Here is a 24,427-nt window from a genome sequence, read left to right as displayed (position 1 = left end):
TCACGCGCTGATGAAGCTCGGCCTCTACTCTTTCGAATCTTTTCATGAGCGATATTCTCTGTCTGATTCCATGACAGTGATTTGCTCCAGATTCTATCAATACCCAAGCTTGGCATGATGAAGCTGAGAACTGTCTGCATCCTTGCTGCTCTAAGCTCTCTTATTGCTTTGAGCCACGGTCAGTGCTATGAGGTTGTCTATGCGGGCTACGGCTCAAGTATCACGCGTACCGTATGCTCGACGACAAGTACCAGCACCACGACAACCACTAGCACAACAACATCGACAACCACGACAACCACGACTACTAGTACAACCACAATATCGCCTACCACAACAACCACGACTACTAGTACAACCACAATATCGCCTACCACAACAACTACGACTAGTACAACCACAACACCCACCACGACGAGTACGACTAGTACAACCACAACGCCCACCACGACGAGCACGACTACTAGTACAACCACAACACCCACCACGACGAGCACGACTAGTACAACCACAACGCCCACCACGACGAGCGCGACTACTAGTACAACCATAACACCCACCACGACAAGCACGACTACTAGTACAACCATAACACCCACCACGACGAGCACGACTACTAGTACGACTACAACGCCTACCACGACGACCACGATTAGTACAACCACAACACCCACCACGACGACTACTACTACAACAACTACGACTAGTATAACCACGACACCTACCACAACCACCACGACATCGCCTACCACAAGAACTACTACTAGTACAACCACGACAACCACAACACCCACCACGACGACCACGACTAGTACCACCACAACACCGGCCACGACGATCACTACTACTAGTACTACTAGTACAACGACCACGACAAGCACGAGTAGTGTTACAACATCTTTGAGCACCCCAACTCCCAGCACAACAACATCATCCCCTATCACGATAACGGCTAGCAACACCACGACTACTGGTCCGACCACAACCACTAGCCCATCGACAACGTCCATTAGGGTAACGACAACGACTACGTTGACCACAACCACGCGCAGGATTATAAGTACTACTACCAGCACAACGACACTACCGCCTGGTACGTCAATAAGTACTACGATACCGATATCCAGCTCAGTAACGACTTTCAGTCCTGTCAGTCCAACAACGACTATCAGTCCAGGAACAAGTATCAATCCATCGACGACCGTTACTCCAGTCACGACTACTAGTTCAACAACGACCGTCAACCCAGCGACAACTATCAGCCCAGTAACGACCGTCACTCCTGTGACGATTGTCAGCACAATCACGACAGTCACTCCCGGAACTATCATCAGTCCAGCAACGACTGCCAACCCAGTGACGATTGTCAGCTTGACAACGATTGTCATTCCAGGAACAACCGTCAATCCAATCACGACCATTAGCTCTGCAGCGATTGCCAGTTCAGCGGGGCCGTCAAACCCAGCGACGATCACTCTGATCACAACTTTCGTTTCACAAGTGACTGTAACCGTCACAGCAGCAACTAGCACCTCTGCAACAGGCATAACCACCTGCACTTCAAGAATCGTCAATCCGACCTATACTCCCGCAACTGCTCTGCTCAGCGATTATCTCTGGGGTTGCCCGCCAGGGACACTCTGCACACCGCCTCAGGAAGGCTGCAACTGGGAACAAAACCCACCCGCAGATACCTATATCTGCAGTCCCGATGAATGCAGGGCTGTGCCAGAAGCTCCGATACCCCAAGACTGGAACGCAACGTGGCCAACCCTCGTCGAGACCGACTGTGCCTGGTACGAGCCAGACCTTGATTACTTCCACCTCGACCCCGAATTCTTCGGCCTGACTTTCGCCATCTTCGACGTCTACGGTCAGCCAGTATGCCCTAGCAGTGCCTGCGAAACCTTGGTCATCAGCAGAAGGTTCAGACGACGATCCAACAATCCAGTTGCGGAAATGCAATGGCGCCGACAGAGTCTCGCCGTTGCTCCAGCAGCCTGTTACGTCGTCTCTGACAACACTCAGGAGCTTGCGCAGAGTATTGGTAAAGTCCGCAGCGAGCTTTGTCCGGCGGACTCCGAGTTCATGGAAGGCGTCACTGCCTGTCGCGCCTGTGCCAAAGCTAATGGTGGAACTTCTTCGACCACTGAGGACTTTCCCACACTCCAAGACTTTGTCAATTTCTGCAACTCGTGAGCTGTGGGCGTCTCACACACATACATACATGATCGGAAGGGTTTCGCTGGTAGCTGCATGCATGCATGGCCTCGTAGAGGTCAGTAATGAGGCGGAGGACGAGTGGACATTCATCCTGTGGAGAAATCTTGTATAGATAAAAAGTAACATTCGCTATCAGCATCGCAGACACGGCCCTCTGTCCAGCTCTTGGGCAGCCAACATAAATCGTCTCCGGCGGATTCTGAGCCGCTCAGCATCTTCATAGACACTTGTTAAGCCTGGAACTTTCTATTCGTCGACGGCCGAGGTCATCGCTGCACGAGGATGTGGAACTTCGCATATGCTGGATGCACTGGAACATAGCTTCTTCTCCCTAATAAACAATTACTGTACTTGAAACGAAACGAAGGACGTAACCAAAAGAGTGTAAATACGATCAATTTTTGTTGGTTGGGTATCTCTTCTTCTTGCCCCCTAAGCGACAGCCTCGTGCAAGGGATCCTCCTCGTCGACCTCGACGCCATTTTCGTCCTCGCCACCTCCATAAGCATCCTGATCTTGAGCCGCTTTCTCAACGACAACCTGTCCGCCCATGGCCTTGACTTTAGCCTGCGTCATCTCATACACATATTGACCCAGATGTTCCACGCCCTCCATCTCCGTCGCCGGCACATCATCGTCCACACTGCGCTGCGCAGGAAACATCTCGCCCGTAGTAATCATCAATTTGTCCGGTCTCTGCAACAACAAGTCCATGGCGGGTTTCATTTCGAAACACGACTCGAACAGCTCGCGTCGTCCAAGGATGTATAGTCCCAGCCTGGCCCGGGAAAGGCCAACAGTCAAGCGTCGCACGTCGCGCAGATATCCCACGGCCTTTGTCCGTGTCATGGACACAATCACGTAATCGTTCTGCTCGCCCTGGTACTTGTCGACCGTGGTCACGATCCGCGGCAGGCCGAACAGTTTGTGGTTTTTACATCGGTGTTCGAGGACATCGCGGATCAGAGCGCGTTGACCCGCGTAGGTGGCCAAGATCGAAATGCTCCGCGCTGGGTACCCCAACAGCCGCATGTACTGATACAATGCGACCGTATATTCAGCCTCGCCCAGGTTTTGGATAAAGTGAGGCGTCGGCTCTCGTTCTCCTTGACCCTGATACTCCGGTACATCGATGAACTGGTAATCATAGCGAAACCCGGCATTGGCTCGAGCAAACTCCGGCTGACTTAAGAGATGCGGCAGATTGCCCAGATTGTTGTATCGCCACTTGAAGAGTTCGGCAATTGACGGACGGCATCGGCCCTGCTGGTCCAGATGGATGGTAGGCACGCCGAGGCGGACAAACCGCAGGAAGAGCGACTGCTCGAAATTGGCGTACTGACGCAATGCCATGTTCTGGATGATGGGCGAGTTCTGTAGATGATCACCAACAAGCATGATACGCTTGAGAGGGAGTTCGCCAGTCCTCAGGTCAGGATTCTGCATCGCACACGGAATAAAGGACTCAATTTCGGTGATTTGAGCCGCCTCTTCCATGATCAGTGTGTCGTAATGGAAACCCACCTCCGCAATTTCTGATCGTCTCATGGCTGCATGCGTCGATGTCATGGCGATTATTCGAGCCTCTTTGACGAGCAGATGATTGGCTTGGTCGCGATTGCTTCGCAGAAGCTCGAAAGGACGAATGGATTCCAGCTCCGAAAAGATCTTGTCGATGTGGTATTGACAGCCAGATGCAACATCGCGGACTTCCTCAAGAGTCGCGTCAGCAGGGAACATAGTCGGGACTGGGGCGTTTCCGAAGAATTTGTAGAACTGGAAAGCGGCCAGAACACTTTCAGCAGTTGCTCCTTCGGCACCAGCAACATCCCAGAAGCGTGCCCATGCGGGCCGGACGAAAACTTGATTGAAGTAGTCTGCTGTCTCGCAGGAGCTGCCATGGGCTCCCTCTGCACCGATGGATGCTGCTAGTCGATTGACTTCGGTGAGATAGGCCTGGCGGTTTTCTAGGAACGATTCAACACGACCTAATTTACCGAATGAGGCTTCTGTCTCCAACTCTTCCTCTCCGTGGCCCAATCGGAGGAGGTGACGGGGGTCAATGTCCAGAGCAATGATCTTCTGGAAAAGCTGATTTAGCGCTTGATTGCTGTGCGCAATCAGCAGGATACGTTCCGCAGGAAAGTTATGGTATAGCAGGTTGATTGTTTGGGTAGCCACATCAGTCTTACCGGTGCCAGGCGGCCCTACAACGACTGTGAGACCAGGTTGCGTCCCAGACACGATTGCTTGCACTTGTTTCGGCGTGAAGCGAACTGTGTTCTTCTTTGGTAGATCCACCGGGTATGGCCCGGTGTTTCGAGGCTTGTAGGTGGAGACGGCGACATTCGACGAGTCTTGCTCCATTTGCTCTCGTCGTCGCTTCTTTGGGTTTGTGGGTGGGGCATCGGTGGTCTGACTCGCGGCTTGAAGAACATAGGGGGGTTCAAGGTGCTTAGACTGTCCTGAGGCAGGCTCGACGACTTGAGAAGGGAAACTGTCTGTGAGGTGACTCCAGTCGAGGAATGTGTCCAGATAGTCGATCGATTCAATGCGGTTCTGGAGAGAGCTGGCACTTCTTGGATCACCATAGCCCATGTAGACCTCTTGGAGCCACGCAGGTAGCGAGGTCTGCGAGGATACAAGCTTTTGGATTGTCTCGAGCACCGGCTTGAAGTTGTTTTCTCGGCCTTGCCTTCGTGCGATGACATTAAGGGACGCAGTGATGTCTTTGCCACCACGGCCGGGTTTCATCTTGTCCGCGTAATATGCAGCAGCGTCAAGGTTCAGCAATAGACGCCGTCTCCGAGGTCTCGAGCCATGGCCATTCGTCTGAACGTCTCTCAGAGCTCTGCCGTTATCATCCAGGACTTGAATGACTTCAGCGGCTCTGAATTCTGTGAATAATTTCTGTTCTTCCTCCTCTTCTGAGTGGCCGTTGGTCAACAGTCGCGAGTCATTCGTTGCTTTCACCATAAGCAGGAATACCACATCATGCGGTCTCAGGCTGTCCCATTCTCTTCTGATACCGTCCGTAAGGCGACTGACATCCAGGATGACTTCGGCTCGGACAAAACTGGGCTTGATTTCACCAACTTTGGGAGCGCCGACCTCGATTATGGCTGGCGACTCGATTGGTAGAGCCATTTTTGAGAAGCCTTCGAAAGTTGTACTTCCTCGGTCTCGTGCTGTCTTGGGCTTCATTCGCTTGACAAAGCTCTCCATGTCCTTTCTAATGCCGTAGAATGCTTCAGCTTGGTACAGCTGGAACGATCGCCACATAAAGTCGCTCAAGGTCAGATACTGAAGATTCAATTTCGGAATTCCAAGAGGTCTCGAGCCGTCATACTGTTCATTTCTGAGCAGAGTGGGATTGTACAAGGAGTCAGCTGTTGGAAAGACAGACAACTTGGCCACGACTTCCTGGAAATCTCGAGGTCGTGCAAAAGCCGATAGAAGAGTCTCAAGCATGACGGACTGACCAGCAGCGATGCCGGCAGATGCGGGATATGAGGTTCGAAACCCAAGATGTTGGCATAGCTCTGTTAGCTCGGTGTCCGTTAGGGCTGAGAAATGAGACTTGAGCTCGCTGCGTTTGTCTATTGAGCCATAGTTGGACAGAGCCAAGACCTTCAGCTTCGGTTCGAAATGTTGCAGGGCGACTCGTTGTAGACCGGCCAACGCCTCATAATGCGACTTGCGAACACCTTCGTGCCCTGCCTCTGAACTTCCCGTGTCATCAATTGCGAAGCTCTGAAAATGGTCCAAGAGACTCGTGAGATCGCGGAAGAGGGCCGCATCCTCCCTTTCGTACAGCTTTGATGTTCGAATGACGGCCAAGATGTTGAGGTCTAGCAGGAGAGGGTTTGTATATCGTCTCGTGGGTAGTTGACTGACGAGGTCGACCAGCAGCTCCAGAAAACGTTCGCAATATACCACTTCCTGGGTGCTTTCCACTTTCGCCTTGTTCAACCGCGCAAAGAAGGCTATCAACATGGAGTACAGCCAAGCGCGGTCGAAGCGCAAGCGACTTTGAGTGTCTTGATCGGCCGCCTCGAACCGCCGCTGTGCACCTTTCCAGGCTTTCTTTCTGCTCGCACTTGCATCGAGAAGTCTCTCTCGAGCGCCTTCATCGTGCAGATTATGCCAGGTTGAGATCGAGACAAGTGGTGCACATTCCTTCCGAACGTGTTCGTTCTCAAGTGACTGAAATGCTCCAATGACAAAATGGAGGACCGAGACTTGGGAGAAGGTGGACAGGGAGGAGTCGAGATTCAGCGATAGTATGCGACGAAAGAGGTGTGAAAAGTCTTCGGCACGATCTGTCAGTAACGACCAGTCTTGTAAGTTCGCACGTTGTTTGACGTTGAAGAAGACTGCAATGAGCAGGACATGATGGTTCGACGAGTCGGAGGAGAAGGTAGGCCACAGGAATCTCTCAAGGACTTGTAGATTCTCTAGTGTTGCTAGTGACCGCAATCCGAAGGATTCTTGTTCCAGAGGATCCCAGAGCGCAGTCTTGATCAAGTCTGGCTTGACCTTGGTAGGCAGACTGTCAAGCCAGTGTTTTCTTGCCAACTCTTCCCATGAACCGTCCTCCACGGTGTTGGTGTTGGCAATCACATCATCTGCCGGCGCAAGGGCAGGCCGAGATTGAAGACCCATTGTCCCGGAGCCAGGGTGTGGTTTGGTGGTAAGGTCGCGTGGAAGTACGATGGAAATTCCAAAAATTAAATGAAGCGCTGCGCATCGAAACTGAAACTCCGCAACCATCACCAAAAATTCTCCGCAGTGCCAGAGTAGAGCAGAGCAGAGCCTCGTCCGCAACAACAACCACCTCACATGTCACCCTGCCGTACCTCATCAGCGCAGCCACTTCACCATCTCTCGACTTGTTAGATTAGTGACAGTTGCAAAACATCGGCCAGGAACACTGCGGCTTCTGTCGCGCGACATCTCAGCCGCCAGCGATGACGAATACCCCATCGTAGCCCTCTCTCCTTACTCCCAACTCACCTTTCAATGTCCGCAACGGACGTGCCCGCGGTTGGGCTCTACAAACCCCTCATCGAAGAACATGTCCAAAAGCTGAGCGAAGAGCGAGGGGACGGCGATTACGATACTCCCGTCCTGGAGTCAGACTGTGCCGAACTACTCGACAGTATCCGCTCAATACGCAGTCAGAGTGCTCCAGACAATCTACAGCTACACAATGCCGCCATCGAGACTGTATTTCGGGAGACTTTCATCGATATAGTCGCGACGGTTGATATTTCCGAACCAGCCTTTTCGCAGATATGGGTCCTTCTCGACATCAGCTCCATCTTGTCAGACAACGAACTATGCGACCCGGGCTTGGGTTTCTGGCTCGTGGAAGAACTCCTCGACAGTCAGACCATCGAAGGATGTCGCAAAGTATTTGACTACCTCGAATCACGGCGAGAAAGGATAACAGCAAAACATTTCAAAGCCAAGGGCTTGGTCATCCTCCGGTGCTGCAATGAGTTACTACGACGCCTGTCGCGTGCTGAAGACACGGTATTTTGCGGCCGGGTCTTCATCTTCCTATTCCAGAGCTTCCCACTGGGCGACAAAAGTTCGGTCAACCTGCGAGGTGAATTCCACGTCGAGAATGTCACCACCTTCGATCCTGCGCCCAAGAAGTCCGACGATGCCATCAAGCCGATGGAACTCGACACCGAGACACCGCAGGCGACATCAGGCGCTCAGACACCAGCATCAAGCAGCCAAATCGAATCTCGCAGTACACCGGCGGCCAAAGCCACCAAAGAATCCAAACAGCAACCGCCCGACCTCGACGCCCTCTATCCCAAGTTCTGGTCGCTACAGACTCTATTCTCCTCCCCGACTCGCCTTTTCGAGCCGTCCAACATGTCCGCATTCAAAGACGGCATCGCCACGACTCTTTCCTGCTTCAAATCCGTTGCGACCAGTTCCACCTCCAGCACGAACCCGACTGACGTCAAGCGCGGTCTCAAGCGCAAGCGGACCGGCGTCGAGACCGACAACAACACCACCTCAACATTCAACCCCAAGTACCTCACAAACCGGGACCTATTCGACCTCGAGATCCACGACCTGGCATTCCGGCGACACATCCTGGTCCAAGCACTCATTATGATCGATTTCCTCTTGAGTCTGGCACCCGCAGCCAAGGCCAAATTCGAGGGCCTGACCAACAAGTCCGTACTATACGCCTACACGCTATCGGACGAGGACACCAAATGGGCGCAGTCCACTCGCACCGCTATTGCAAGCTATCTGCAGCAGGGCAACGGAAACGAGGGCAAATTTTACTACCGAATGGTTGATACGGCATTGTCGCGCGACAAGAATTGGGTAAGGTGGAAGGCAGAGAACTGTCCGCCGATATCGCGCGAGAGTGTCACACCGCAAGCATATATCGAGGCGAGGGATACTCTGACGAAGATCGCCGACCAGGCGAAAGCGCCGCTGCCCAATCCGCCAGGCGCGGGGGATCTAGCGTTCTTGTCGAAAGCGGAAAGTCTGGAGGAGCTGAAACGGCGGTCAAAACGACATCGAGTGCCGAGCGTTGAGGAGTACTACAAAGAGATTGAGGGGGCGGATCTAGATCTCGATTTCGCCGTGACAGACGACGAAAAGAAAGAGATTGAAGAGCGGAAGGCGGGGAAGCTGTGGAGGGCGTTGCGGACGAGTGGACGGCGGTTTGCGCTGTGTGAAAAGGTACAGTATGGTGGGAATCTGAAGGCTTTGGTGGAAGAGGACGAGGTGGAAAAGCCTGCTGGGGAGAATGCGAATAATGAGGCTGAGTATGTTAAGCAGAATGGGGATGCGCAAGAGGATGAGAAAGACGACGGTGGTCACGACGGTGGGGCCAGGCCGGATGATGGGAATGAGGCTCAGGCGGAGCAGACGGTCAAGGTTGAAATGGAGGTTGAGGCTGAAGGTGCGACTGATATACAGGATGAAACAGGTGCCAGTGTGGATCATGGCGAAGAACAGCAACAGCCTCAGCCTGGTAAGCCGGACGAGATGGAGGCTGAGGCTGAGGCTGATCCTCGGGCTGAAGGTGAAGCTGATGCTGTATTTGTCGAGCAGCAAGACGCGCCTGCAGCTATAGAGGATACGGAGATGATTGATGCAGGTGTCGTTGAAGATTCGGGAGAAAAGAACGGCGAGCACGACACCCAGAAAGATGCAGGAGAAATATGAGTTATACGCAAATGTGTCAAAGAATATTATTGTTCAATTATCACAAAATCTTCCGTACATGACGGGAATATGCTCTGCAAATATAATAGATGCTGATTTGCTAATGCTAACGCCGTCCCAGGGTGCGAGGGAGGGGATAACCCGGCTCAACTGCTCGCTTAATGTCCCAATGCTAAAGTGCCAAACGCCGTGCGACTCATTCAGAGTGAATCATAGTCGTGATATGTGTTGGATAGTATAGTGTACAGTGTCGGTGTGTGGTAGTCATAGCTGATGTGATGTGATGTTTACTTCTGCATCTTGCCGTAGATATCTTGTGTCCAGTTCTCGCCAACATCGGGCTGGTTCTTTGTGCCGGTGCTGTTGGCGAAATTGGCCATGCTGCCGAAACCCAAGTATGGTTGTGTCGTGGGGCGCAGGCAGTCGTACCACTTGCCCTTGGGGTAGCAGACGGAAGAGACGTGGCGAGTTTTTGGTTGAGGGTCCACGGAGGCGGTCCTGCCTGCGGTGCTCGCGGCGGAGGAGGTGGATGAGTTTCGTGATGTGGACATGTTTGTGTGATGTGGGAGTATGTTTGGATGTAGTGAGGTTCTCAGAGTGAATAGGCTGGTATTGTACTTGGTAGTCGAGTTCTTGGATGGTAGTGAAGAAATGCTTGGTTTGCTTGTTTGTCAGTGTAAAGAACAAGTACCCCGGATTGACCATGGAAGGGGGACCCATTTATAGACTCTTGGTCCCGGGGTAACGACTAGAATTTTCATGGTCATTTGGCCAGAAGGCGAAAGCTAAAGGGAATGTGATGCAACGTGTAGTACTGCGCGATTTGGGATTTGCGCCCTGACACAGACCCAATTCCTCAGCCATTCTGGAAGAGTCCTGGCAGGATCACGCACTGCCTATGTGTCAGTGTTGACGCAAAGATGGAAGCTTCTTTCATGATCTGATCACGCGTGCCTGAAAATTCTGAACTTTTGAGCGCAATGAACAGGAGATTGGATATTGGAGGGAGACTATGTGTCATGAATTGGACGAACATGGAATGAGTTACGTAGGAGAAAACATAGAACTGAAAAGAATTATCAAAAGGCTCAAGCCGCTCACCGAGGCTGCGCATTGCGTCAGTACCGAAAGCACGTGATGCACGTGACTACGGGATGGAAAAACTTGATTTTCCGTCAAGCTTCATCGGAGGTCGCCATAGATGCTCAACTTGGCATCATCGACTCGGTTAATGATGGGTGGAAGGGGGTCCAAATGGCCTGGGAATGGAAAATTTCTGCGCAAAAAAAGGTTCGTTCGGAAGTGCGGGGTAAGGCTAGACCAGTAGAGGAAGGACGGAAGGCCATACACGATACCTGATTCTCCTCGGTAACAAGTCAGTGGAAACAGATATACCTCCGTGTGGGTGGGTGAGTGTGGTAGATCAGGAGATCTTACGTACAACTTGTCCTTTTGCGATAAGGTTGAATAGCCCTATCAAGGATCACACCGCGATGATTGACTCTGTGCTCGGCGTACAAGTTCTGTGGCTGGAGGAGCAAAAAGGCCGGACGATAAGGACAAATATCGCCTAGTTATCAACCGGTTTCGCAGACGTTACACCCCGGATTTTGGGTGTGGAACAGTAAAAGAAACCCCGAGTTGCGGTGAGCCGGTCGTCATCTTCAATAGTGTCTGGGTAGAGATTTCGTATGAGGGTATGAGGAGCCCTTACGTAAAGACAGAGAAAGTCGTAGTCGGTACGAAGAATCTGTTTGAGATGTTTTGCAAATAAATTGTTCTGTGCATAATGATTGTCCTTTCGATTCAGCCTTGGAAGATCCGGGCGTCGTTGGGGCCAACAAGGCTTGTGGGAAGCCTTGTGCTCCTCAAGATGAGGGGAAGTGATGATGGCTGCGACGGTTGTGCTAGTGCCTCGAAAGATTTTCTTCGAAAGACACATACTCGTACTCATAATGCGCCGCAGGTCACCACTATTGAATCGAGTCAGATTGTGCCATCTGCAGGAGAGTTACTAGACCGAGCTGTCGGTCAAGCTGATTGCGACATGGGCACTTCTTCTTCTCGCTCGCACTGCTACTCGTATGATATGTTATCTCTGGAGGGGCCAACCTTGACGTGGCCACAGACTCCAATTGGTGTATGCGAGCGGAGGCAATGACTGCTTCTGTAGTGGCCTGCGAGGTGGAGGATTCGTTGAATCGTTAGCCCTGCGTGGGCCTGTCTCTTCTGGTCAATTAGCGCATCTTCTCAAAGCCTCGTTGCTTTTTAGGCTCGCTGGACTCCCCTCCCTCTTCCCTGCCCACCTGCGCAGCCTCGGCAGATCGTTGCCCACTTGAGTAGCCATCGTGGCCTTGCCACTTTTTGGAATCGTAACCGAAGAAGGGTGATGAGGAGTTTATCCGTACCACAGTAGGCGTGCCCGGAGAGATAAGGATCAATCGCCTAGATAGCTGCCGTTTACGCGTGCATTGTGGTAATCGAAAGGGAGCAATAAATGTGTACGAGATAATCGAAGAACAGATTGTCACTCTCTCTTTTCGCCGACGAGACAAGGTTCTGGCTGCCGTTGCGGACACGTGCTGTTCGAGGTGTCACTGACCGAGAGCGACAGACCTGACAGACTCGAGAGATAACGAATTGACGATGGATCCGAGCTGCCCTTTCCGCTTGTTGGAGTTGGAGTCTAACTTAAGAGGCCCAAAATGTGAACTGACCAGTGAAAGCTGCCAGCCTGAAAAATGTAGAGCCTGACTTGTGATTTAGTTATAACTCTTCTGTCTTCCGCGCAGCCTTACAGGATAAAAGCCTTGTCGACTCGAGTCCATAGCATCCCCTCATCTCTAACTTACTCTTTCCTTCCGTTCGTTCAATCCTCTCTTTCTCTCTCTCCCTTCCGTCTCATCTCCATCTCCTCCCACCTTTTCTGCTTCTGCTCTTCTCTTCCTTAATCCATCATCGGTGTCGCACAATCAACAACCCTTTCTCAGCCGGTTGAGAGAACACACTAATTCCATCTTCACCGTCACCTCTTTTCGCCCTCTTCAAGTCAACCACCGCCTCGTCTTGGCAGGACTGGGAAGGCTCGTAGAACACTGACAGTCACCACAACTTTTCCAATTGATCTGGTCTTGTTTTGTTTCGAATCCAATAATTCACTTCTTCATCGAAACACCGACAAATATCATCATCCAGAATCGCAACAAGAACGGTCATGGTTATTTGACGATCCTCGGTATTACTCGAGCTTTCATTCAAAAGCCTTGTCCTGCCTTGTCTCGCCTTGCCTCGTTGCCAAAGCTGGCCTTGTCCTCGCGCAACTCCGCACCACCACCACCACCACCATCAACTCACCCACCACAACCGCCCACCATAGATTTCTCACACCCACTTTCGCCCGCCAAAATGGCCGCGGATCCGAATCTCAACATTACACCGGCCTCCCTTCGAGGTAGTCCTTCTGATCGCATCATCAAACCACGTCCTCGCAAGGATTCTCTACAGTCCATTTCGGGTTCAGATGGTCATCCTGGTCGGGTAGTCAAGCCTCGGGCGCGAAAATCCCCCGGCTCTGGGGCTAAACGATCCGAACCTGCTAAACGCAAATTCATTTGCTCTTTCTCTCACTATGGTTGCGATGTCGCTCTGAGTTCCAAAAACGAATGGAAACGCCACGTCTCTATTCAACATTTGCAGTTGGGCTTTTATCGCTGCGACGTGGGTTCCTGTAATCCCGACTTAAACCCAAACGTGCCTGGTCACAAGAGAGCCTACAATGACTTCAATCGCAAAGACCTTTTCACTCAACACCATCGACGCATGCACAAACCAGAGGCTGGACCAGGTTCAGCGCCCGTCCCACCATCAGCCGGCGGTGACCCCAAGGACTGGCGAGCATTCGAGGACAGCCTCGAAGAAGTCCGAAGTCGCTGCTGGGTAGAGAAGCGGAAGCCTCCGCAACGCAGCACTTGCGGCTTCTGCGGCAGAGTCTTTGAAGGTGAAGGCAGCTGGAATGAACGCATGGAGCACGTGGGAGGTCACTTCTCTCGCGACATCGTTGAAGCCAAGGAAGAACGCGAGGATGAAGACCTTACCAACTGGGCTGTTGCTCAGGGCATAATCAAAGATGCTGGCAATGGCCATCACATTCTCATCGATCAGCCTCCCACAGCAAGCGAGCGTCCTTACCTGTCCAGAGATCGGGATGTCACCATGACTGACGCTCCGAGCTCTGATGGTTTCTCACGTGATCCGGAACAGTCCCCTTCCTTGAGCGCTTCATCCAGAAAACTGGAGTCGGACAGAGGGACTTATACTTACCCCGAACTCGAAAGCCCTCGGGAGGATCGCCGTATGAGCAATGCTTTGCCTCCTAGCACCAATGGTACTCCACGAGCGCCCTCGGTGCCATTGCTCGTCCCTGCTGGTTCTGATCAAATAATCGGCGCCGCACCAGGCTCTCCGACCGCTCAGATGCTCGCTCCTCTCTCACCAACGTCTGCTCAAGCCCAACTCCAACCACTCGGATCCCCTGAACAACGTAGAGGGTACAACCTAGCACCGCCCCCTTTGAAAGCAGGAAAATCGGGCTCGGTTCCCCCCGAGCAGGCAGAGTCTGGCAGTGGAGATAGACTCGAGGATCTCATCAATCAGCTGATCAAGCCCAAGCCGCCGAAGACCCATCGACGCTTGACTTGGAAATGTGTAAGTGCAACCAACAATTACAACCAGTAGCAGTGTGCTGACATGTGCCAATAGGACTGTGCTTTGGAGATGTCGGTCGACCTGGATGACGCAGACAAACAAGCCGTTGAGAACCTCGAAGGTATCAGCATCATCTGCAGTAAGACGACCAATCCCTATCTCAAGGTGGCGAAGACGGGCAAATACCACGTCGTTGCCTGTGACGAGCTTGCCGACTATATCTGGAAAAACACAAAACAACCTGTTGAGAAGCATGAACAGCCAACCGAGGTCGCTGCTGTCCCAGCGTGATCATGGACATGCTATGCCAGACAGAGCCGAGAGACATACGAAGCTATCTCGGCCATCCGAATGGACGACCATGAGCTGTTCTGAATCATAGCTGAAAAACGAGACCGAGTCGACCACCACTATTTCCCTTTTCCCACAATCTCTTCTTGCTATTATCGATTGACGCAAGTCAAAAAGCTATGCAGGTGCTCGACTACATGATGGGCGCAAGTAGAAACTGCAGTACCACAAAGTGTACATGTTTGGACGGACAGAACATTGGAAGAGAGTTTGCCTCAGGGCCGTCAGGCTTTTTTCACACACGGCCTTCAATGTGTATGGGTATGATGATATGACATCAAAGCAGGAGCATCCTTGTCGTTGCCTGCTTCTGGCCTATTCAGATGGACAATGAGCTTGAAGTGAGCTTCACATGTTGAGTAAGTAGAAAGGGGTCATTTTGCCGAGAGCAATGCCCAAGCCAAGAAATCCACTGGCCAAATCCAGGTGCTTTTATGCTTTCAACGTTCTCGACTTGGCCATAGTTGTGATGATGTGGTCGTGCGGCCATGCTAGGCGAAAAGAATATACATGGCTGCTATACCTTGTACATATGTGTGATTCCGCCTTCCGGGACACGTGTGGTGCACTGACCTCCCTGGAAGGGTCGCTTATCACCAATTTCGAGCCGCGTGTAGTTGTACTGGGTGGAGAAGGCCATAACCGATTCACCAAACTCACAATTGTATTTGGTGCCTGAGAATTGGGACAAGGACAGCTTCCGGGGCTGACGGTTCATGGTATGTGCGAACAGTTAGCCTACGAGCTTGCACCCTGAACCTGAGCATCGGCACCGACCACGGCGACGTGCAGCAGGCGACCGGTGGGAAGAAATCTGCATGGAGCCGCCAGATCCCCTGTTGAAAGGCTCCCAGCCAAACAATTGCCCACGTTTTCACCTACACCTGCCCCTCATTCATCAGCGAAATCAACTCAGGGAAGTCACTCCTGCCAGAAGGTGAGCACAGCAACTGCAAATGGCGCTTCATCAGACCATAGCCATCGTTCTCACCAAGACGAGGACTATCCGTCGCCTATTTGGCATTTGCAAAGCCTGCTCCTGGCATATCACTCCGCATAATGGCTTCAGGTGAGATTTTCTATTGCGGCTCTCTCTGCGTACCATCCATCTATCTTTTCCTTAGCCAACCTCGACCTATCCACCTCTGACTGGAGGCTTCCCTGGAGGGACAGAGCCCTCCCTTGAAACAGCAATACTCCCGCCTATAAGTGGACCGCTGAGGTGGCGATGTCTAGCCAGCCCAAATTCTTTGAGACTACTGACTGGCCTTTACAACCTTCACCACGTCCAGGCAGTATTGCTTCATCACTTGGCCCTCCTTCCGACACTGCCAGCGTACATTTCTCAAACTTTCCCTTACCACCTACCCCTGCCACCTCTCGTCCTCCCAGCGACAGGCTGTCGAGTGGGCTGTCGAGTGTTACAACAGAAAACACCATTCACGTCCCACTCTCAAAACCCGTTACCATGTAAGTCGGCAATAATGTCGTTGTTTCTTCCGATACCGAGCCTACGCTGGATATCATACTAAAACACTGTCGCGACGAACCTCAGCTCCTTTACCAAGGGCAGCAAATCATTCAAGTTGAAATATTCAGACATCGAATTCGACAAAGATGTAACCGGATCATTGAAACGAATCTCATTGAGTGAGCCTACGGGCATGCAAAGCATTCTTATGCACGCTTGTCAGTCGGACTACTTCTCTCGCAATCAACGGTCCGAGCTAAGGACAGCATAGTTCCGGGCACAAGGATACCGATTCCGCACCTCGAGCAGCCTGTTACCTCGACTCAGCTTCACATCCCCAGAGTTTCATTCCTTGAGGAGCAGACGGTACAGACCGCATCAACTCTCTTCCAGGCACAGCCTCAGTATTCATTCGAATCATGGGAAGGTATGGATTTGGCTTCATTGCTTCTAGCACTATTCGAGAGTGCCGGGCAGCTTTGATTGTGCCCCTTGATACTAATCTTTATGTCATCAGATTGTGTCAAGTTCCAAGAGGCATTACTCGGGCAGACAGTGGTCTTCACCGCCGGCATTGCAGAAGCCAAATCCAAAGGTCGAGGCGAAGAATGCATCAGCCAAAATCTGCGCATTTTACGGGCAAAGAACGGACGACAGGTCATACTATTCTTCACAAACTCTCAGCGAAAGGAGAAGAAGAAATACATCACGATTCCTCGTAAGTATCAAAGCCATCAAACAGCACGGTGGCGCGGGAAATATGGACGGATTTCCCATATTTTACATCACACTGACCATGGAGTAGTTGACTGCATTGATCACATCGAACAAAGCAAGAAATCTGGACGACCGCTTGCGCTTACATTACGGCCGAATTTCGAACTGCTTTCACAGCTTAGAACGCTGCATATTCTTTTCCTCGACGAAAATGGTAAGCAGAGTCTAGCCATTGCATGCGTCGTACAGCTGACAAGTACTTGCAGACCAAAAAAGATTCTTCGGCCTCCTGTGTCATGGGGTAGGCTATCAAGGTTAATGTGGCATATATATCTAGACATGACCTTTGTGTCATCATAATGTTGTATGAGCGTACGAGCCAAATGTTAGGATACCCAACAAAGGAGAGAAACTCCATCAGGAACCAGGCTGTGGGATTGATGACTTGTGGACATCGGAACTATCGGAATAATGCTGGACAACGTCCACACGATCGTGGAGAGAGTTTACGATTTTATTTGGTCATGGTCCAGAAGTTCGTCCACCTTCGTCTCATGAGTGAGCCAGGGTCGATTCCAGACCCTATTAAGCTTGGTCACGCATCGATGATCTCGCTTGTTAGCGGAGTGTCGACATGCACACCTTGTATTTGGAACAAACGGAGAAAAGACGGTGGGGGACTTATTTCTTATGGAAAAAGTCACACTTTCACACTTGTGATGGCTCCGTCCCGTCGTTGAGGGTCTCCAATCGAGTCCAACAGATCGTCGAGATCGGGGGCTCCTGTCCCTTTGACAGAATTCCTTTTGAAACTTGGTGACGACGCTTTTCATCACCAATTCGAAACTCTTTCTCAGCCAAAGAGGAGATATATACATTGTTTCCGTTTCATGCTTCTATGCAGGAGGCAGGTACATGATGTGCCACAGTAAGCCCTGTGGTTTCAAGGAGGTTCTGGTGGCGTGGACGAGACCCCTTTGAAGAGTAAAAGGTTGGTGGAGGACCTTAACCGTGCAGAAAGAAGGCGCTCGGTGACAGGGTCTGCCCAAGCTTAAGGTTACCAACCACCTTGTCGCCACCCCCACCTTGTCGCCAATTTTATGAATTCGCATATTATTGTAGCAAAGAGTAGCCACTTATATATCCTAACGATAGAGAGTCTATAACTTTATACGGGGATTATTTATGAACTTACCGAGTTAGCTATATCGTAAATAATATCTCTACTAGGTAGTGCGCTTAATAATACTACCGTATCTTCCTCCGTATACTCTCTACCCTATATAACTTCGATCGTATCTTAAATACGCTTTTTATCTTACTTTTTAAGTCTCTTTAATACGATTCGCTTCTTATTCTTTAGTATATATTTCTTAATAGTTAAAAGCTTAGTTAATAGTACTTAATAAGCGCTAAAGACTTCGTAGTAAACTCTATTTAGTTATCGTATAAAAGTCTTACTAAATCGATTTAATCTTATCGCTAGTTTCTCGTTTATCTTACTATACTTATATATATTTCGTAAAAGATAACTATAAGGTCGTTTAGGAGATAAGATCTCTAGCGTAATATATCGATATTATAAAACTTAAGATATATCGAGTACTTTTTTAACGTTAATAGACTAAAGACTACTATAGCGTTAACTCGTATTAATATATTAAGTTATTATATTTAATTCTTATATAAGTTAATATAGTAAATTAAATTAAGTATAATTTATTTATATATCGCTCGCGATAATATAGCTTTTAAGATATTTTAAGTAAAATATCTTTAGTTAACTAAATAGCTCTAAATTATATAGTTAATAAAAATAAAAGATATAAAATAAGAGATAAATTAATAAAATTTAATTTATAATATACTTTATAATAAATACTTTTATAGTATAACTATTATAGCTATTAAGAATAAGTATTCGTTAATAAGAGATATTATCTTTATAATATTCTTATTAAGACTATAAAATAAATACTATCGTTAACTACTTGAGTATATAGTTATTATTAATTTAGCTCTTCTTTATAAAGTCTTAATACTAATTAAAGTATTTATTTAACGATAAAAATTAATAATTAAGTAATTAATAGTATAATTTATCGTAATAAATAATAAAAGATTATATTATATCGCTAATAGTAAAGATCGTCTTTATAATTAAAACTTAACTCGTAAATTTATTAATAATTAATATTAAAGATTTTATATATTAATTAAAGACTATAGACTTTTTCTATAAGTAACTTATTTAAAAGTCGATTTTATTTATATTCTAAAGATTTTTTAAATATATATTATAATGTAAAATAGTTTTGTTAAAATACTAAAATTAACTCTCGAGTATATTAAAGATAGCTATTATTATATAACTCTATTCGAAAGATTTATTACGACTATACTTAAGATTAGAATATCGATTTAAAAATCTTAAAATCTAGTTTTTATCGAGATATATATTAAGCTCTCTTTAACGCGTTAATACTTACGCGATAATAAATAATTAAATAATATTAATAAGCGAATATTATAGTTAAGAGTTCTTTATATATTAATATAAGATCTCCTCTTATATTCTTAATAATTTAGTATTTTTTTGCTCTTTTAAATCGCGTAGTACGCGATCGTCGCGTTTATTACGAATTATTAATCGTAATATAGTTATATACTTTACGACTTACGATATATTATGGAAACGACCTTCCTAAAAGAGATTAAGGGCTCGTAATACTTTATCTATCTTAAATAGAGACGGCGAGGGTAATTAGTTAATATATATAAGAGTTTAATTAATAGGTAAGTAGGAAGGACATTAAAATGCGATTAGCGATAAGATAGGGGTAGCGATAAGATAATTAGTAACTTTAGTACGTAGAAAGTATTTCGGTTACTTACTAGCCGTAGAGCCTTATAGACGACCTCTCTCGAAGCTTAGCCGAGCCCGTTAACTCTACGCCTCCCTTTATTTATTTAGTCTCTTTATATATCTATACACTACTACCTTTTTTACTTTCTACCTCCCTATCTCGGGAATAGTTTACTTATAAGCTAAGTAGAAGATTATTATCTCTAGCGCCCCGTTCTCGATACGCAATTATTCCTAGCCTTATTTAAATCGCCCCTATCGAGCGATAATTTATCTATCTTACGGTACCCTAAAAAAACTGATGATATGGATAGAGAAGGGGCTCTTAGTGCGCGCTACGGATACTACCTCGCCCTCTCGATCTCCTTCGGGATAATTACGCCTTTACTTATTTCTCTCACTAGAAGAGAGACTTCTCTAGTCTCCTATATAAGCGGCGTACTATAAAGATACTTAACCTCCGAAGCCCACCTCTTTAGACTACTCTAAGGTTACTAACTACCTTACCGCTACCCCTACCTTATCGCCAATCGTATTTTAATGTCCTTCCTATCTACCTATCAACTAAACTCTTATATATATTAACTAATTACCCTCGCCGTCTCTATTTAAGATAGATAGAGTATTACGAGCCCTTAATCTCTTTTAGGAAGGCCGTTTCTATAATATATCGTAAGTCGTAAAGTATATAACTATACTATAATTAATAATTCATAATAGACGCGATAGTTATATACTACGCGATTTAAAAGAGTAAAAAAATACTAAATTATTAAGAATATAAGAGGAGATCTTATATTAATATATAAAGAACTCTTAACTATAATACTCGCTTATTAATATTACCTAATTATTTATTATTATATAAGTATTAGCGCGTTAAAGAGAGTCTAATACGCGCCTCGATAAGAACTAAATTTTAAAATTCTTAAATTAATATTCTAATCTTAAGTATAATCGTAATAAATCTTTCGAATAGAGTCGTATAATAACGACTATCCTTAATATACTTAAGAGCTAGTTTTAATATCTTAATAAAACTATTTTATATTATAATATATATTCGAAGAATCTTTAAAATATAAATAAGATTAACTTTTAAATAAATTACTTATAGAAAGAGTTTATAGTCTTTAATTAATATATAGAATCTTTAATATTAATTATTAATAAATTTACGAATTAGATTTCGATTATAAAGGCGATCTTTATTATTAACGATATAATATAATCTTTTATTATTTATCGCGATAAATTATATTATTAATTATTTAATTATTAGTTTTTATTATTAAATAAATACTTTAATTAATATTAAGGCTTTATAAAAAAAAGCTAAATTAATAATAATTATATACTTAAGTAATTAACGATAATATTTAACTTATAGTCTTAATAAGAATATTATAAAGATAATATCTCTTATTAACGAATACTTATTCTTAATAACTACGATAGTTATATTATAGAGATATTTATTATAAAGTATATTATAAATTAAATTTTATTAATTTATCTTTTACTTTATATCTCTTATCTTTATTAATTATACGATTTAAAGCTATTTAGTTAGCTAAAGATATTTTACTTAAAATATCTTAAGAGCTATATTATCGCGAGCGATATATAAGTAAATCGTACTTAATTTAACTTACTATATTAACTTATACGAGAATTAAATATAATAACTTAATATATTAATATAAGTTAGCGCCGTAATAGTCTTTAGCCTATTAATATTAAAAAAGTATTCGATATACTTTAAGTTTTATAATATCGATATATTACGCTAAAGATCTTATCTCTTAAATAACCTTATAGTTATTCCCTACGAAATATATACGAGTATAGTAAGATAAACGAGGAACTAGCGGTAAGATTAAGTCGATTTAGTAAGGCTTTTATATAATAACTAAATAAAGCTTATTACGAGGTCTTTAGCGCTTATTAAGTACTATTAACTAAACTTTCAATTATTAGGAAATATATACTAAAGGACGAGAAGCGAGCCGTATTAAAGAGACTTAAAAAGCAAGATAAAAAGTATATTTAGGATACGATCGAAGTTATATAGGGTAAGGGGTATACAGAGAAAGATACGGTAGTATTATTAAGCGTACTACCTAATAGAGATATTATTTACGATATAGCTAACTCGGTAGGTTTATAGGTAATCCCTATATAAAGTTATAGACTCTCTATCGTTAGGATATATAAGTAGCTACTCTTTGCTATAACAATATGCGAATTCATAAAATTGGCGATAAGGTAGGGGTGGCGATAAGGTGGTTGGCAACCTTAGGCCACTCAGTAGAAGAAATTTAAGGTATTCCTGTGCAGAATCGGGACAATTCGATTTCCTACCTAGGTACCTCTAGTCATCAATCAGCCTTTGCTTCACTTCCTCTCCAATTGCTCGCCTTTACAGCAGCTGCGCTACGTCCTTGCGCAGTACAATTCATACTTGACAGCTCGTCAAATTGCTCTGACAGCACGGCATACGGGTGATTCCCGCTCACCATGGACCGTTGACCTAAGCCTGGGCCCCTCTCTTTTCGCCCCATCTGCGAGCACTTTACGTACAACCTCAGCCTGACACCACATCATCATGGGCCGTTGGCGTGGCCGTCTGTACGCGACTGATCGAGCCAGAGACTTTGATCATGAGCGAGTAAGTCAGGACAGTCTACAGAGTCCTGCGCAGAACTGACGTCCTTGCCTTGTTGTAGGACCGCCATGTTCGAGTCCGTCAGATTTATGAGACCATCGATCGACAAGGGTTTCAATGGGTGGTAGTACTTGTTGCAGGCGTAGGATTCCTGGTCGATGGGTTCTCCGTATGTCTTGACCTCCCAGGATTGCCTGTTGGCGGTGGCAGTGACTGACCTGACATACAGCTGTTCGCCGGCAACATTGCCCTGCCAATGATCGCCTATGTCTACTGGCACGATGAACCGTCGTCCTTTCGTCTGACGTGTATCAACATCGCTACGCTGGCAGGGACCTTGATGGGTCAAGTCTCATTTGGGTTCATGGCCGACAAGAATGGCCGAAAGAAGATGTATGGTGCTGAATTGTTGCTACTGATTGGGTCGACGCTCGGTGTGGTCATGAGCTCGCGAGGTCAAGATGGCAGCATGAGCATCTATGCTTGGTTGATCTGGTGGAGGATTATGGTGGGCATCGGTGTTGGAGCAGATTATCCTCTGAGTGCGGTCATCACTGCCGAGTGAGTGGTTGTCCTGGAGACTTCGTCGTCGATATGCTAATCCCGGTGCGATGCAGATTCGCTCCCACGAAACACCGCGCTCGGATGATGGCCGCAGTGTTCTTTATGCAGCCGCTCGGACAGATCGCCGGCAACGTCATTTCGCTAATTGTTGTCAGCATTTCGAGGAGGGCTGGCAACGAAGACCTCACTAGGACGGTGGACCAAATGTGGAGATGGATTATTGGGATCGGTGTCGTGCCCGCTGTGATAGCCTTGTTGTTCCGATTTGCCATTCCAGAAACGCCGCGATTCTTGCTCGACATCGATGACGACCCGGTCAAGGCTGAGTTTGACGCGACGCAGTTGTTTGGTGAAACTTCGCTGGGTAGCGAACTCGAATCGAATATGTGGTGCGATTCGCTAGAGGAGTCGAATCTATCGAGTCGATCGCTCGATGGGCGTTCCGAAGGCCGACCTTCCTGGAGCATCGCAGCCGCGCCGTTGACCACGCTCAACTCGTCGTGGCGGCTCTCGAGAGACGACATCAAGCAGTACTTTTGGACAGAGGGGAATTGGAGGACATTGGCCGCCACGTCCATGTGCTGGATGCTGCTGGATTTCGGCTACTACGGGATCGGTCTGTCGAGCCCGCAATTCCTCGCGAAGACATGGGGGACGCTGAACCTTTCCGGCCCCAGTCCGTCGTGGATGACGAATGACGATCCGAACGCCAACATCTATGATATGTTCCTAAGGACATCGGTGCAGGCCCTTGTGATATTGAACACGGGCAGTTTCGTCGGTGGACTGCTCTTCATCACGTTCGCGAGTCACATCAACCGCGTCAGTCTGCAGAAGTATGGATTTCTGGCGTTAGCGGCGCTTTTCATTACGCTGGGCGCCGTGTTCATCACGATTCACCAGGAAGGACCGTTGGCTATCACGCTGTATGTCATTGGGCAGATGATGTTCAATTTCGGCCCGAATTCAACCACATACATCATTCCCGCCGAGCTGTTCCCTACCAGATACAGAGCTACGTGCCACGGCATCAGCGCTGCGTCTGGAAAGCTGGGGAGTATTCTGGTCCAGGTCTTTTCGGCATACTACAAATTCGGATCGACGTCGCCCGGCGACAACCAGACGAGGCGGTACGGGACGATCCTGGTTATTTTCAGCGCGGCGATGATTCTGGGTGCGCTCATCACGCACTTCTTTATCCCCGAGGTCCAGGAGAAGGCCAAACGGGGGAGTCTTTGGGCCGGGAAGAGCAAGAGTCTCGAGGAATTGGCGCTGGGCAAATGGGGGCCTAGAAGTCAGAGTGTGATACGGAGTCAGCCGACGAGGAGTATGGGCATATCGTAGTCTACACCCTGGATGTCATGATTTTGTGTGATTTTGTTACCTCATGGTATGGCATGACGATTTGGAGTCTTATGAACCAATGTGTAATATGATGTGGCTTATGGCTCTTCCAAGATACTTCGGTTAGAGTGTAATACTACCTGTGGATAGATGTGGAATGGCATGGAGTCCAATTTAGTTTGTCAACTACTTCTTGTCAGATTGAATATGGGTACAGTAGGATACATGGTGTTTAGATCTGGAAGGGGCGGAAATATGTTCCTTCCGGACGAGATATTCCGTTACCGATGCGCGCCTGCTTGGC

General features: G+C 47.4%; 6 protein-coding genes across 6 annotated transcripts; 5 read left to right on the top strand and 1 right to left on the bottom strand.

Annotated features, from left to right (window-relative positions):
• Positions 1 to 117: 117 nt before the first annotated feature.
• EDD37DRAFT_654812 (uncharacterized protein) lies at positions 118 to 2,199 on the top strand (the record flags this gene model as incomplete). Its single annotated transcript, XM_062818714.1, has 1 exon — positions 118 to 2,199. One exon carries the CDS (start codon positions 118 to 120, stop codon positions 2,197 to 2,199), a length of 2,082 nt encoding a protein of 693 aa, XP_062665239.1.
• Positions 2,200 to 2,655: 456 nt separating this feature from the next.
• Positions 2,656 to 6,888, bottom strand: EDD37DRAFT_571356 (P-loop containing nucleoside triphosphate hydrolase protein; the record flags this gene model as incomplete). Its single annotated transcript, XM_062814326.1, has 1 exon — positions 2,656 to 6,888. One exon carries the CDS (start codon positions 6,886 to 6,888, stop codon positions 2,656 to 2,658), a length of 4,233 nt encoding a protein of 1,410 aa, XP_062665238.1.
• A 232-nt stretch (positions 6,889 to 7,120) lies between these two features.
• EDD37DRAFT_215160 (THO complex subunit 1 transcription elongation factor-domain-containing protein) lies at positions 7,121 to 9,570 on the top strand. Its single transcript, XM_062810329.1, has one exon. It carries the CDS (start codon positions 7,246 to 7,248, stop codon positions 9,436 to 9,438), a length of 2,193 nt encoding a protein of 730 aa, XP_062665237.1. The 5' UTR covers positions 7,121 to 7,245; the 3' UTR covers positions 9,439 to 9,570.
• A 3,046-nt stretch (positions 9,571 to 12,616) lies between these two features.
• On the top strand, positions 12,617 to 14,659 carry EDD37DRAFT_215437 (uncharacterized protein). Its single transcript, XM_062810330.1, has 2 exons — positions 12,617 to 14,142; positions 14,197 to 14,659. Exons 1-2 carry the CDS (start codon positions 12,844 to 12,846, stop codon positions 14,431 to 14,433), a joined length of 1,536 nt encoding a protein of 511 aa, XP_062665236.1. The 5' UTR covers positions 12,617 to 12,843; the 3' UTR covers positions 14,434 to 14,659.
• A 1,447-nt stretch (positions 14,660 to 16,106) lies between these two features.
• Positions 16,107 to 17,000, top strand: EDD37DRAFT_571251 (uncharacterized protein; the record flags this gene model as incomplete). The annotated part of the gene is made up of 5 exons (XM_062814320.1): positions 16,107 to 16,182; positions 16,236 to 16,391; positions 16,482 to 16,682; positions 16,770 to 16,895; positions 16,948 to 17,000. Coding segments are annotated over 5 exons (612 nt in total), but the record flags the coding sequence as incomplete, so codon positions are not given.
• A 4,887-nt stretch (positions 17,001 to 21,887) lies between these two features.
• EDD37DRAFT_643577 (phosphate transporter) lies at positions 21,888 to 24,280 on the top strand. Its single transcript, XM_062817437.1, has 4 exons — positions 21,888 to 22,218; positions 22,277 to 22,384; positions 22,445 to 22,776; positions 22,833 to 24,280. Exons 1-4 carry the CDS (start codon positions 22,156 to 22,158, stop codon positions 24,121 to 24,123), a joined length of 1,794 nt encoding a protein of 597 aa, XP_062665234.1. The 5' UTR covers positions 21,888 to 22,155; the 3' UTR covers positions 24,124 to 24,280.
• Positions 24,281 to 24,427: the final 147 nt, after the last annotated feature.

This window comes from Exophiala viscosa (assembly GCF_022695815.1).
Source record: "Exophiala viscosa unplaced genomic scaffold EDD37scaffold_18, whole genome shotgun sequence".
Taxonomy (NCBI): Eukaryota; Fungi; Ascomycota; class Eurotiomycetes; order Chaetothyriales; family Herpotrichiellaceae; genus Exophiala; species Exophiala viscosa.
Note: the sequence above shows the minus strand (reverse complement) of the source record. Positions and strands in the feature narration are given on the sequence as shown.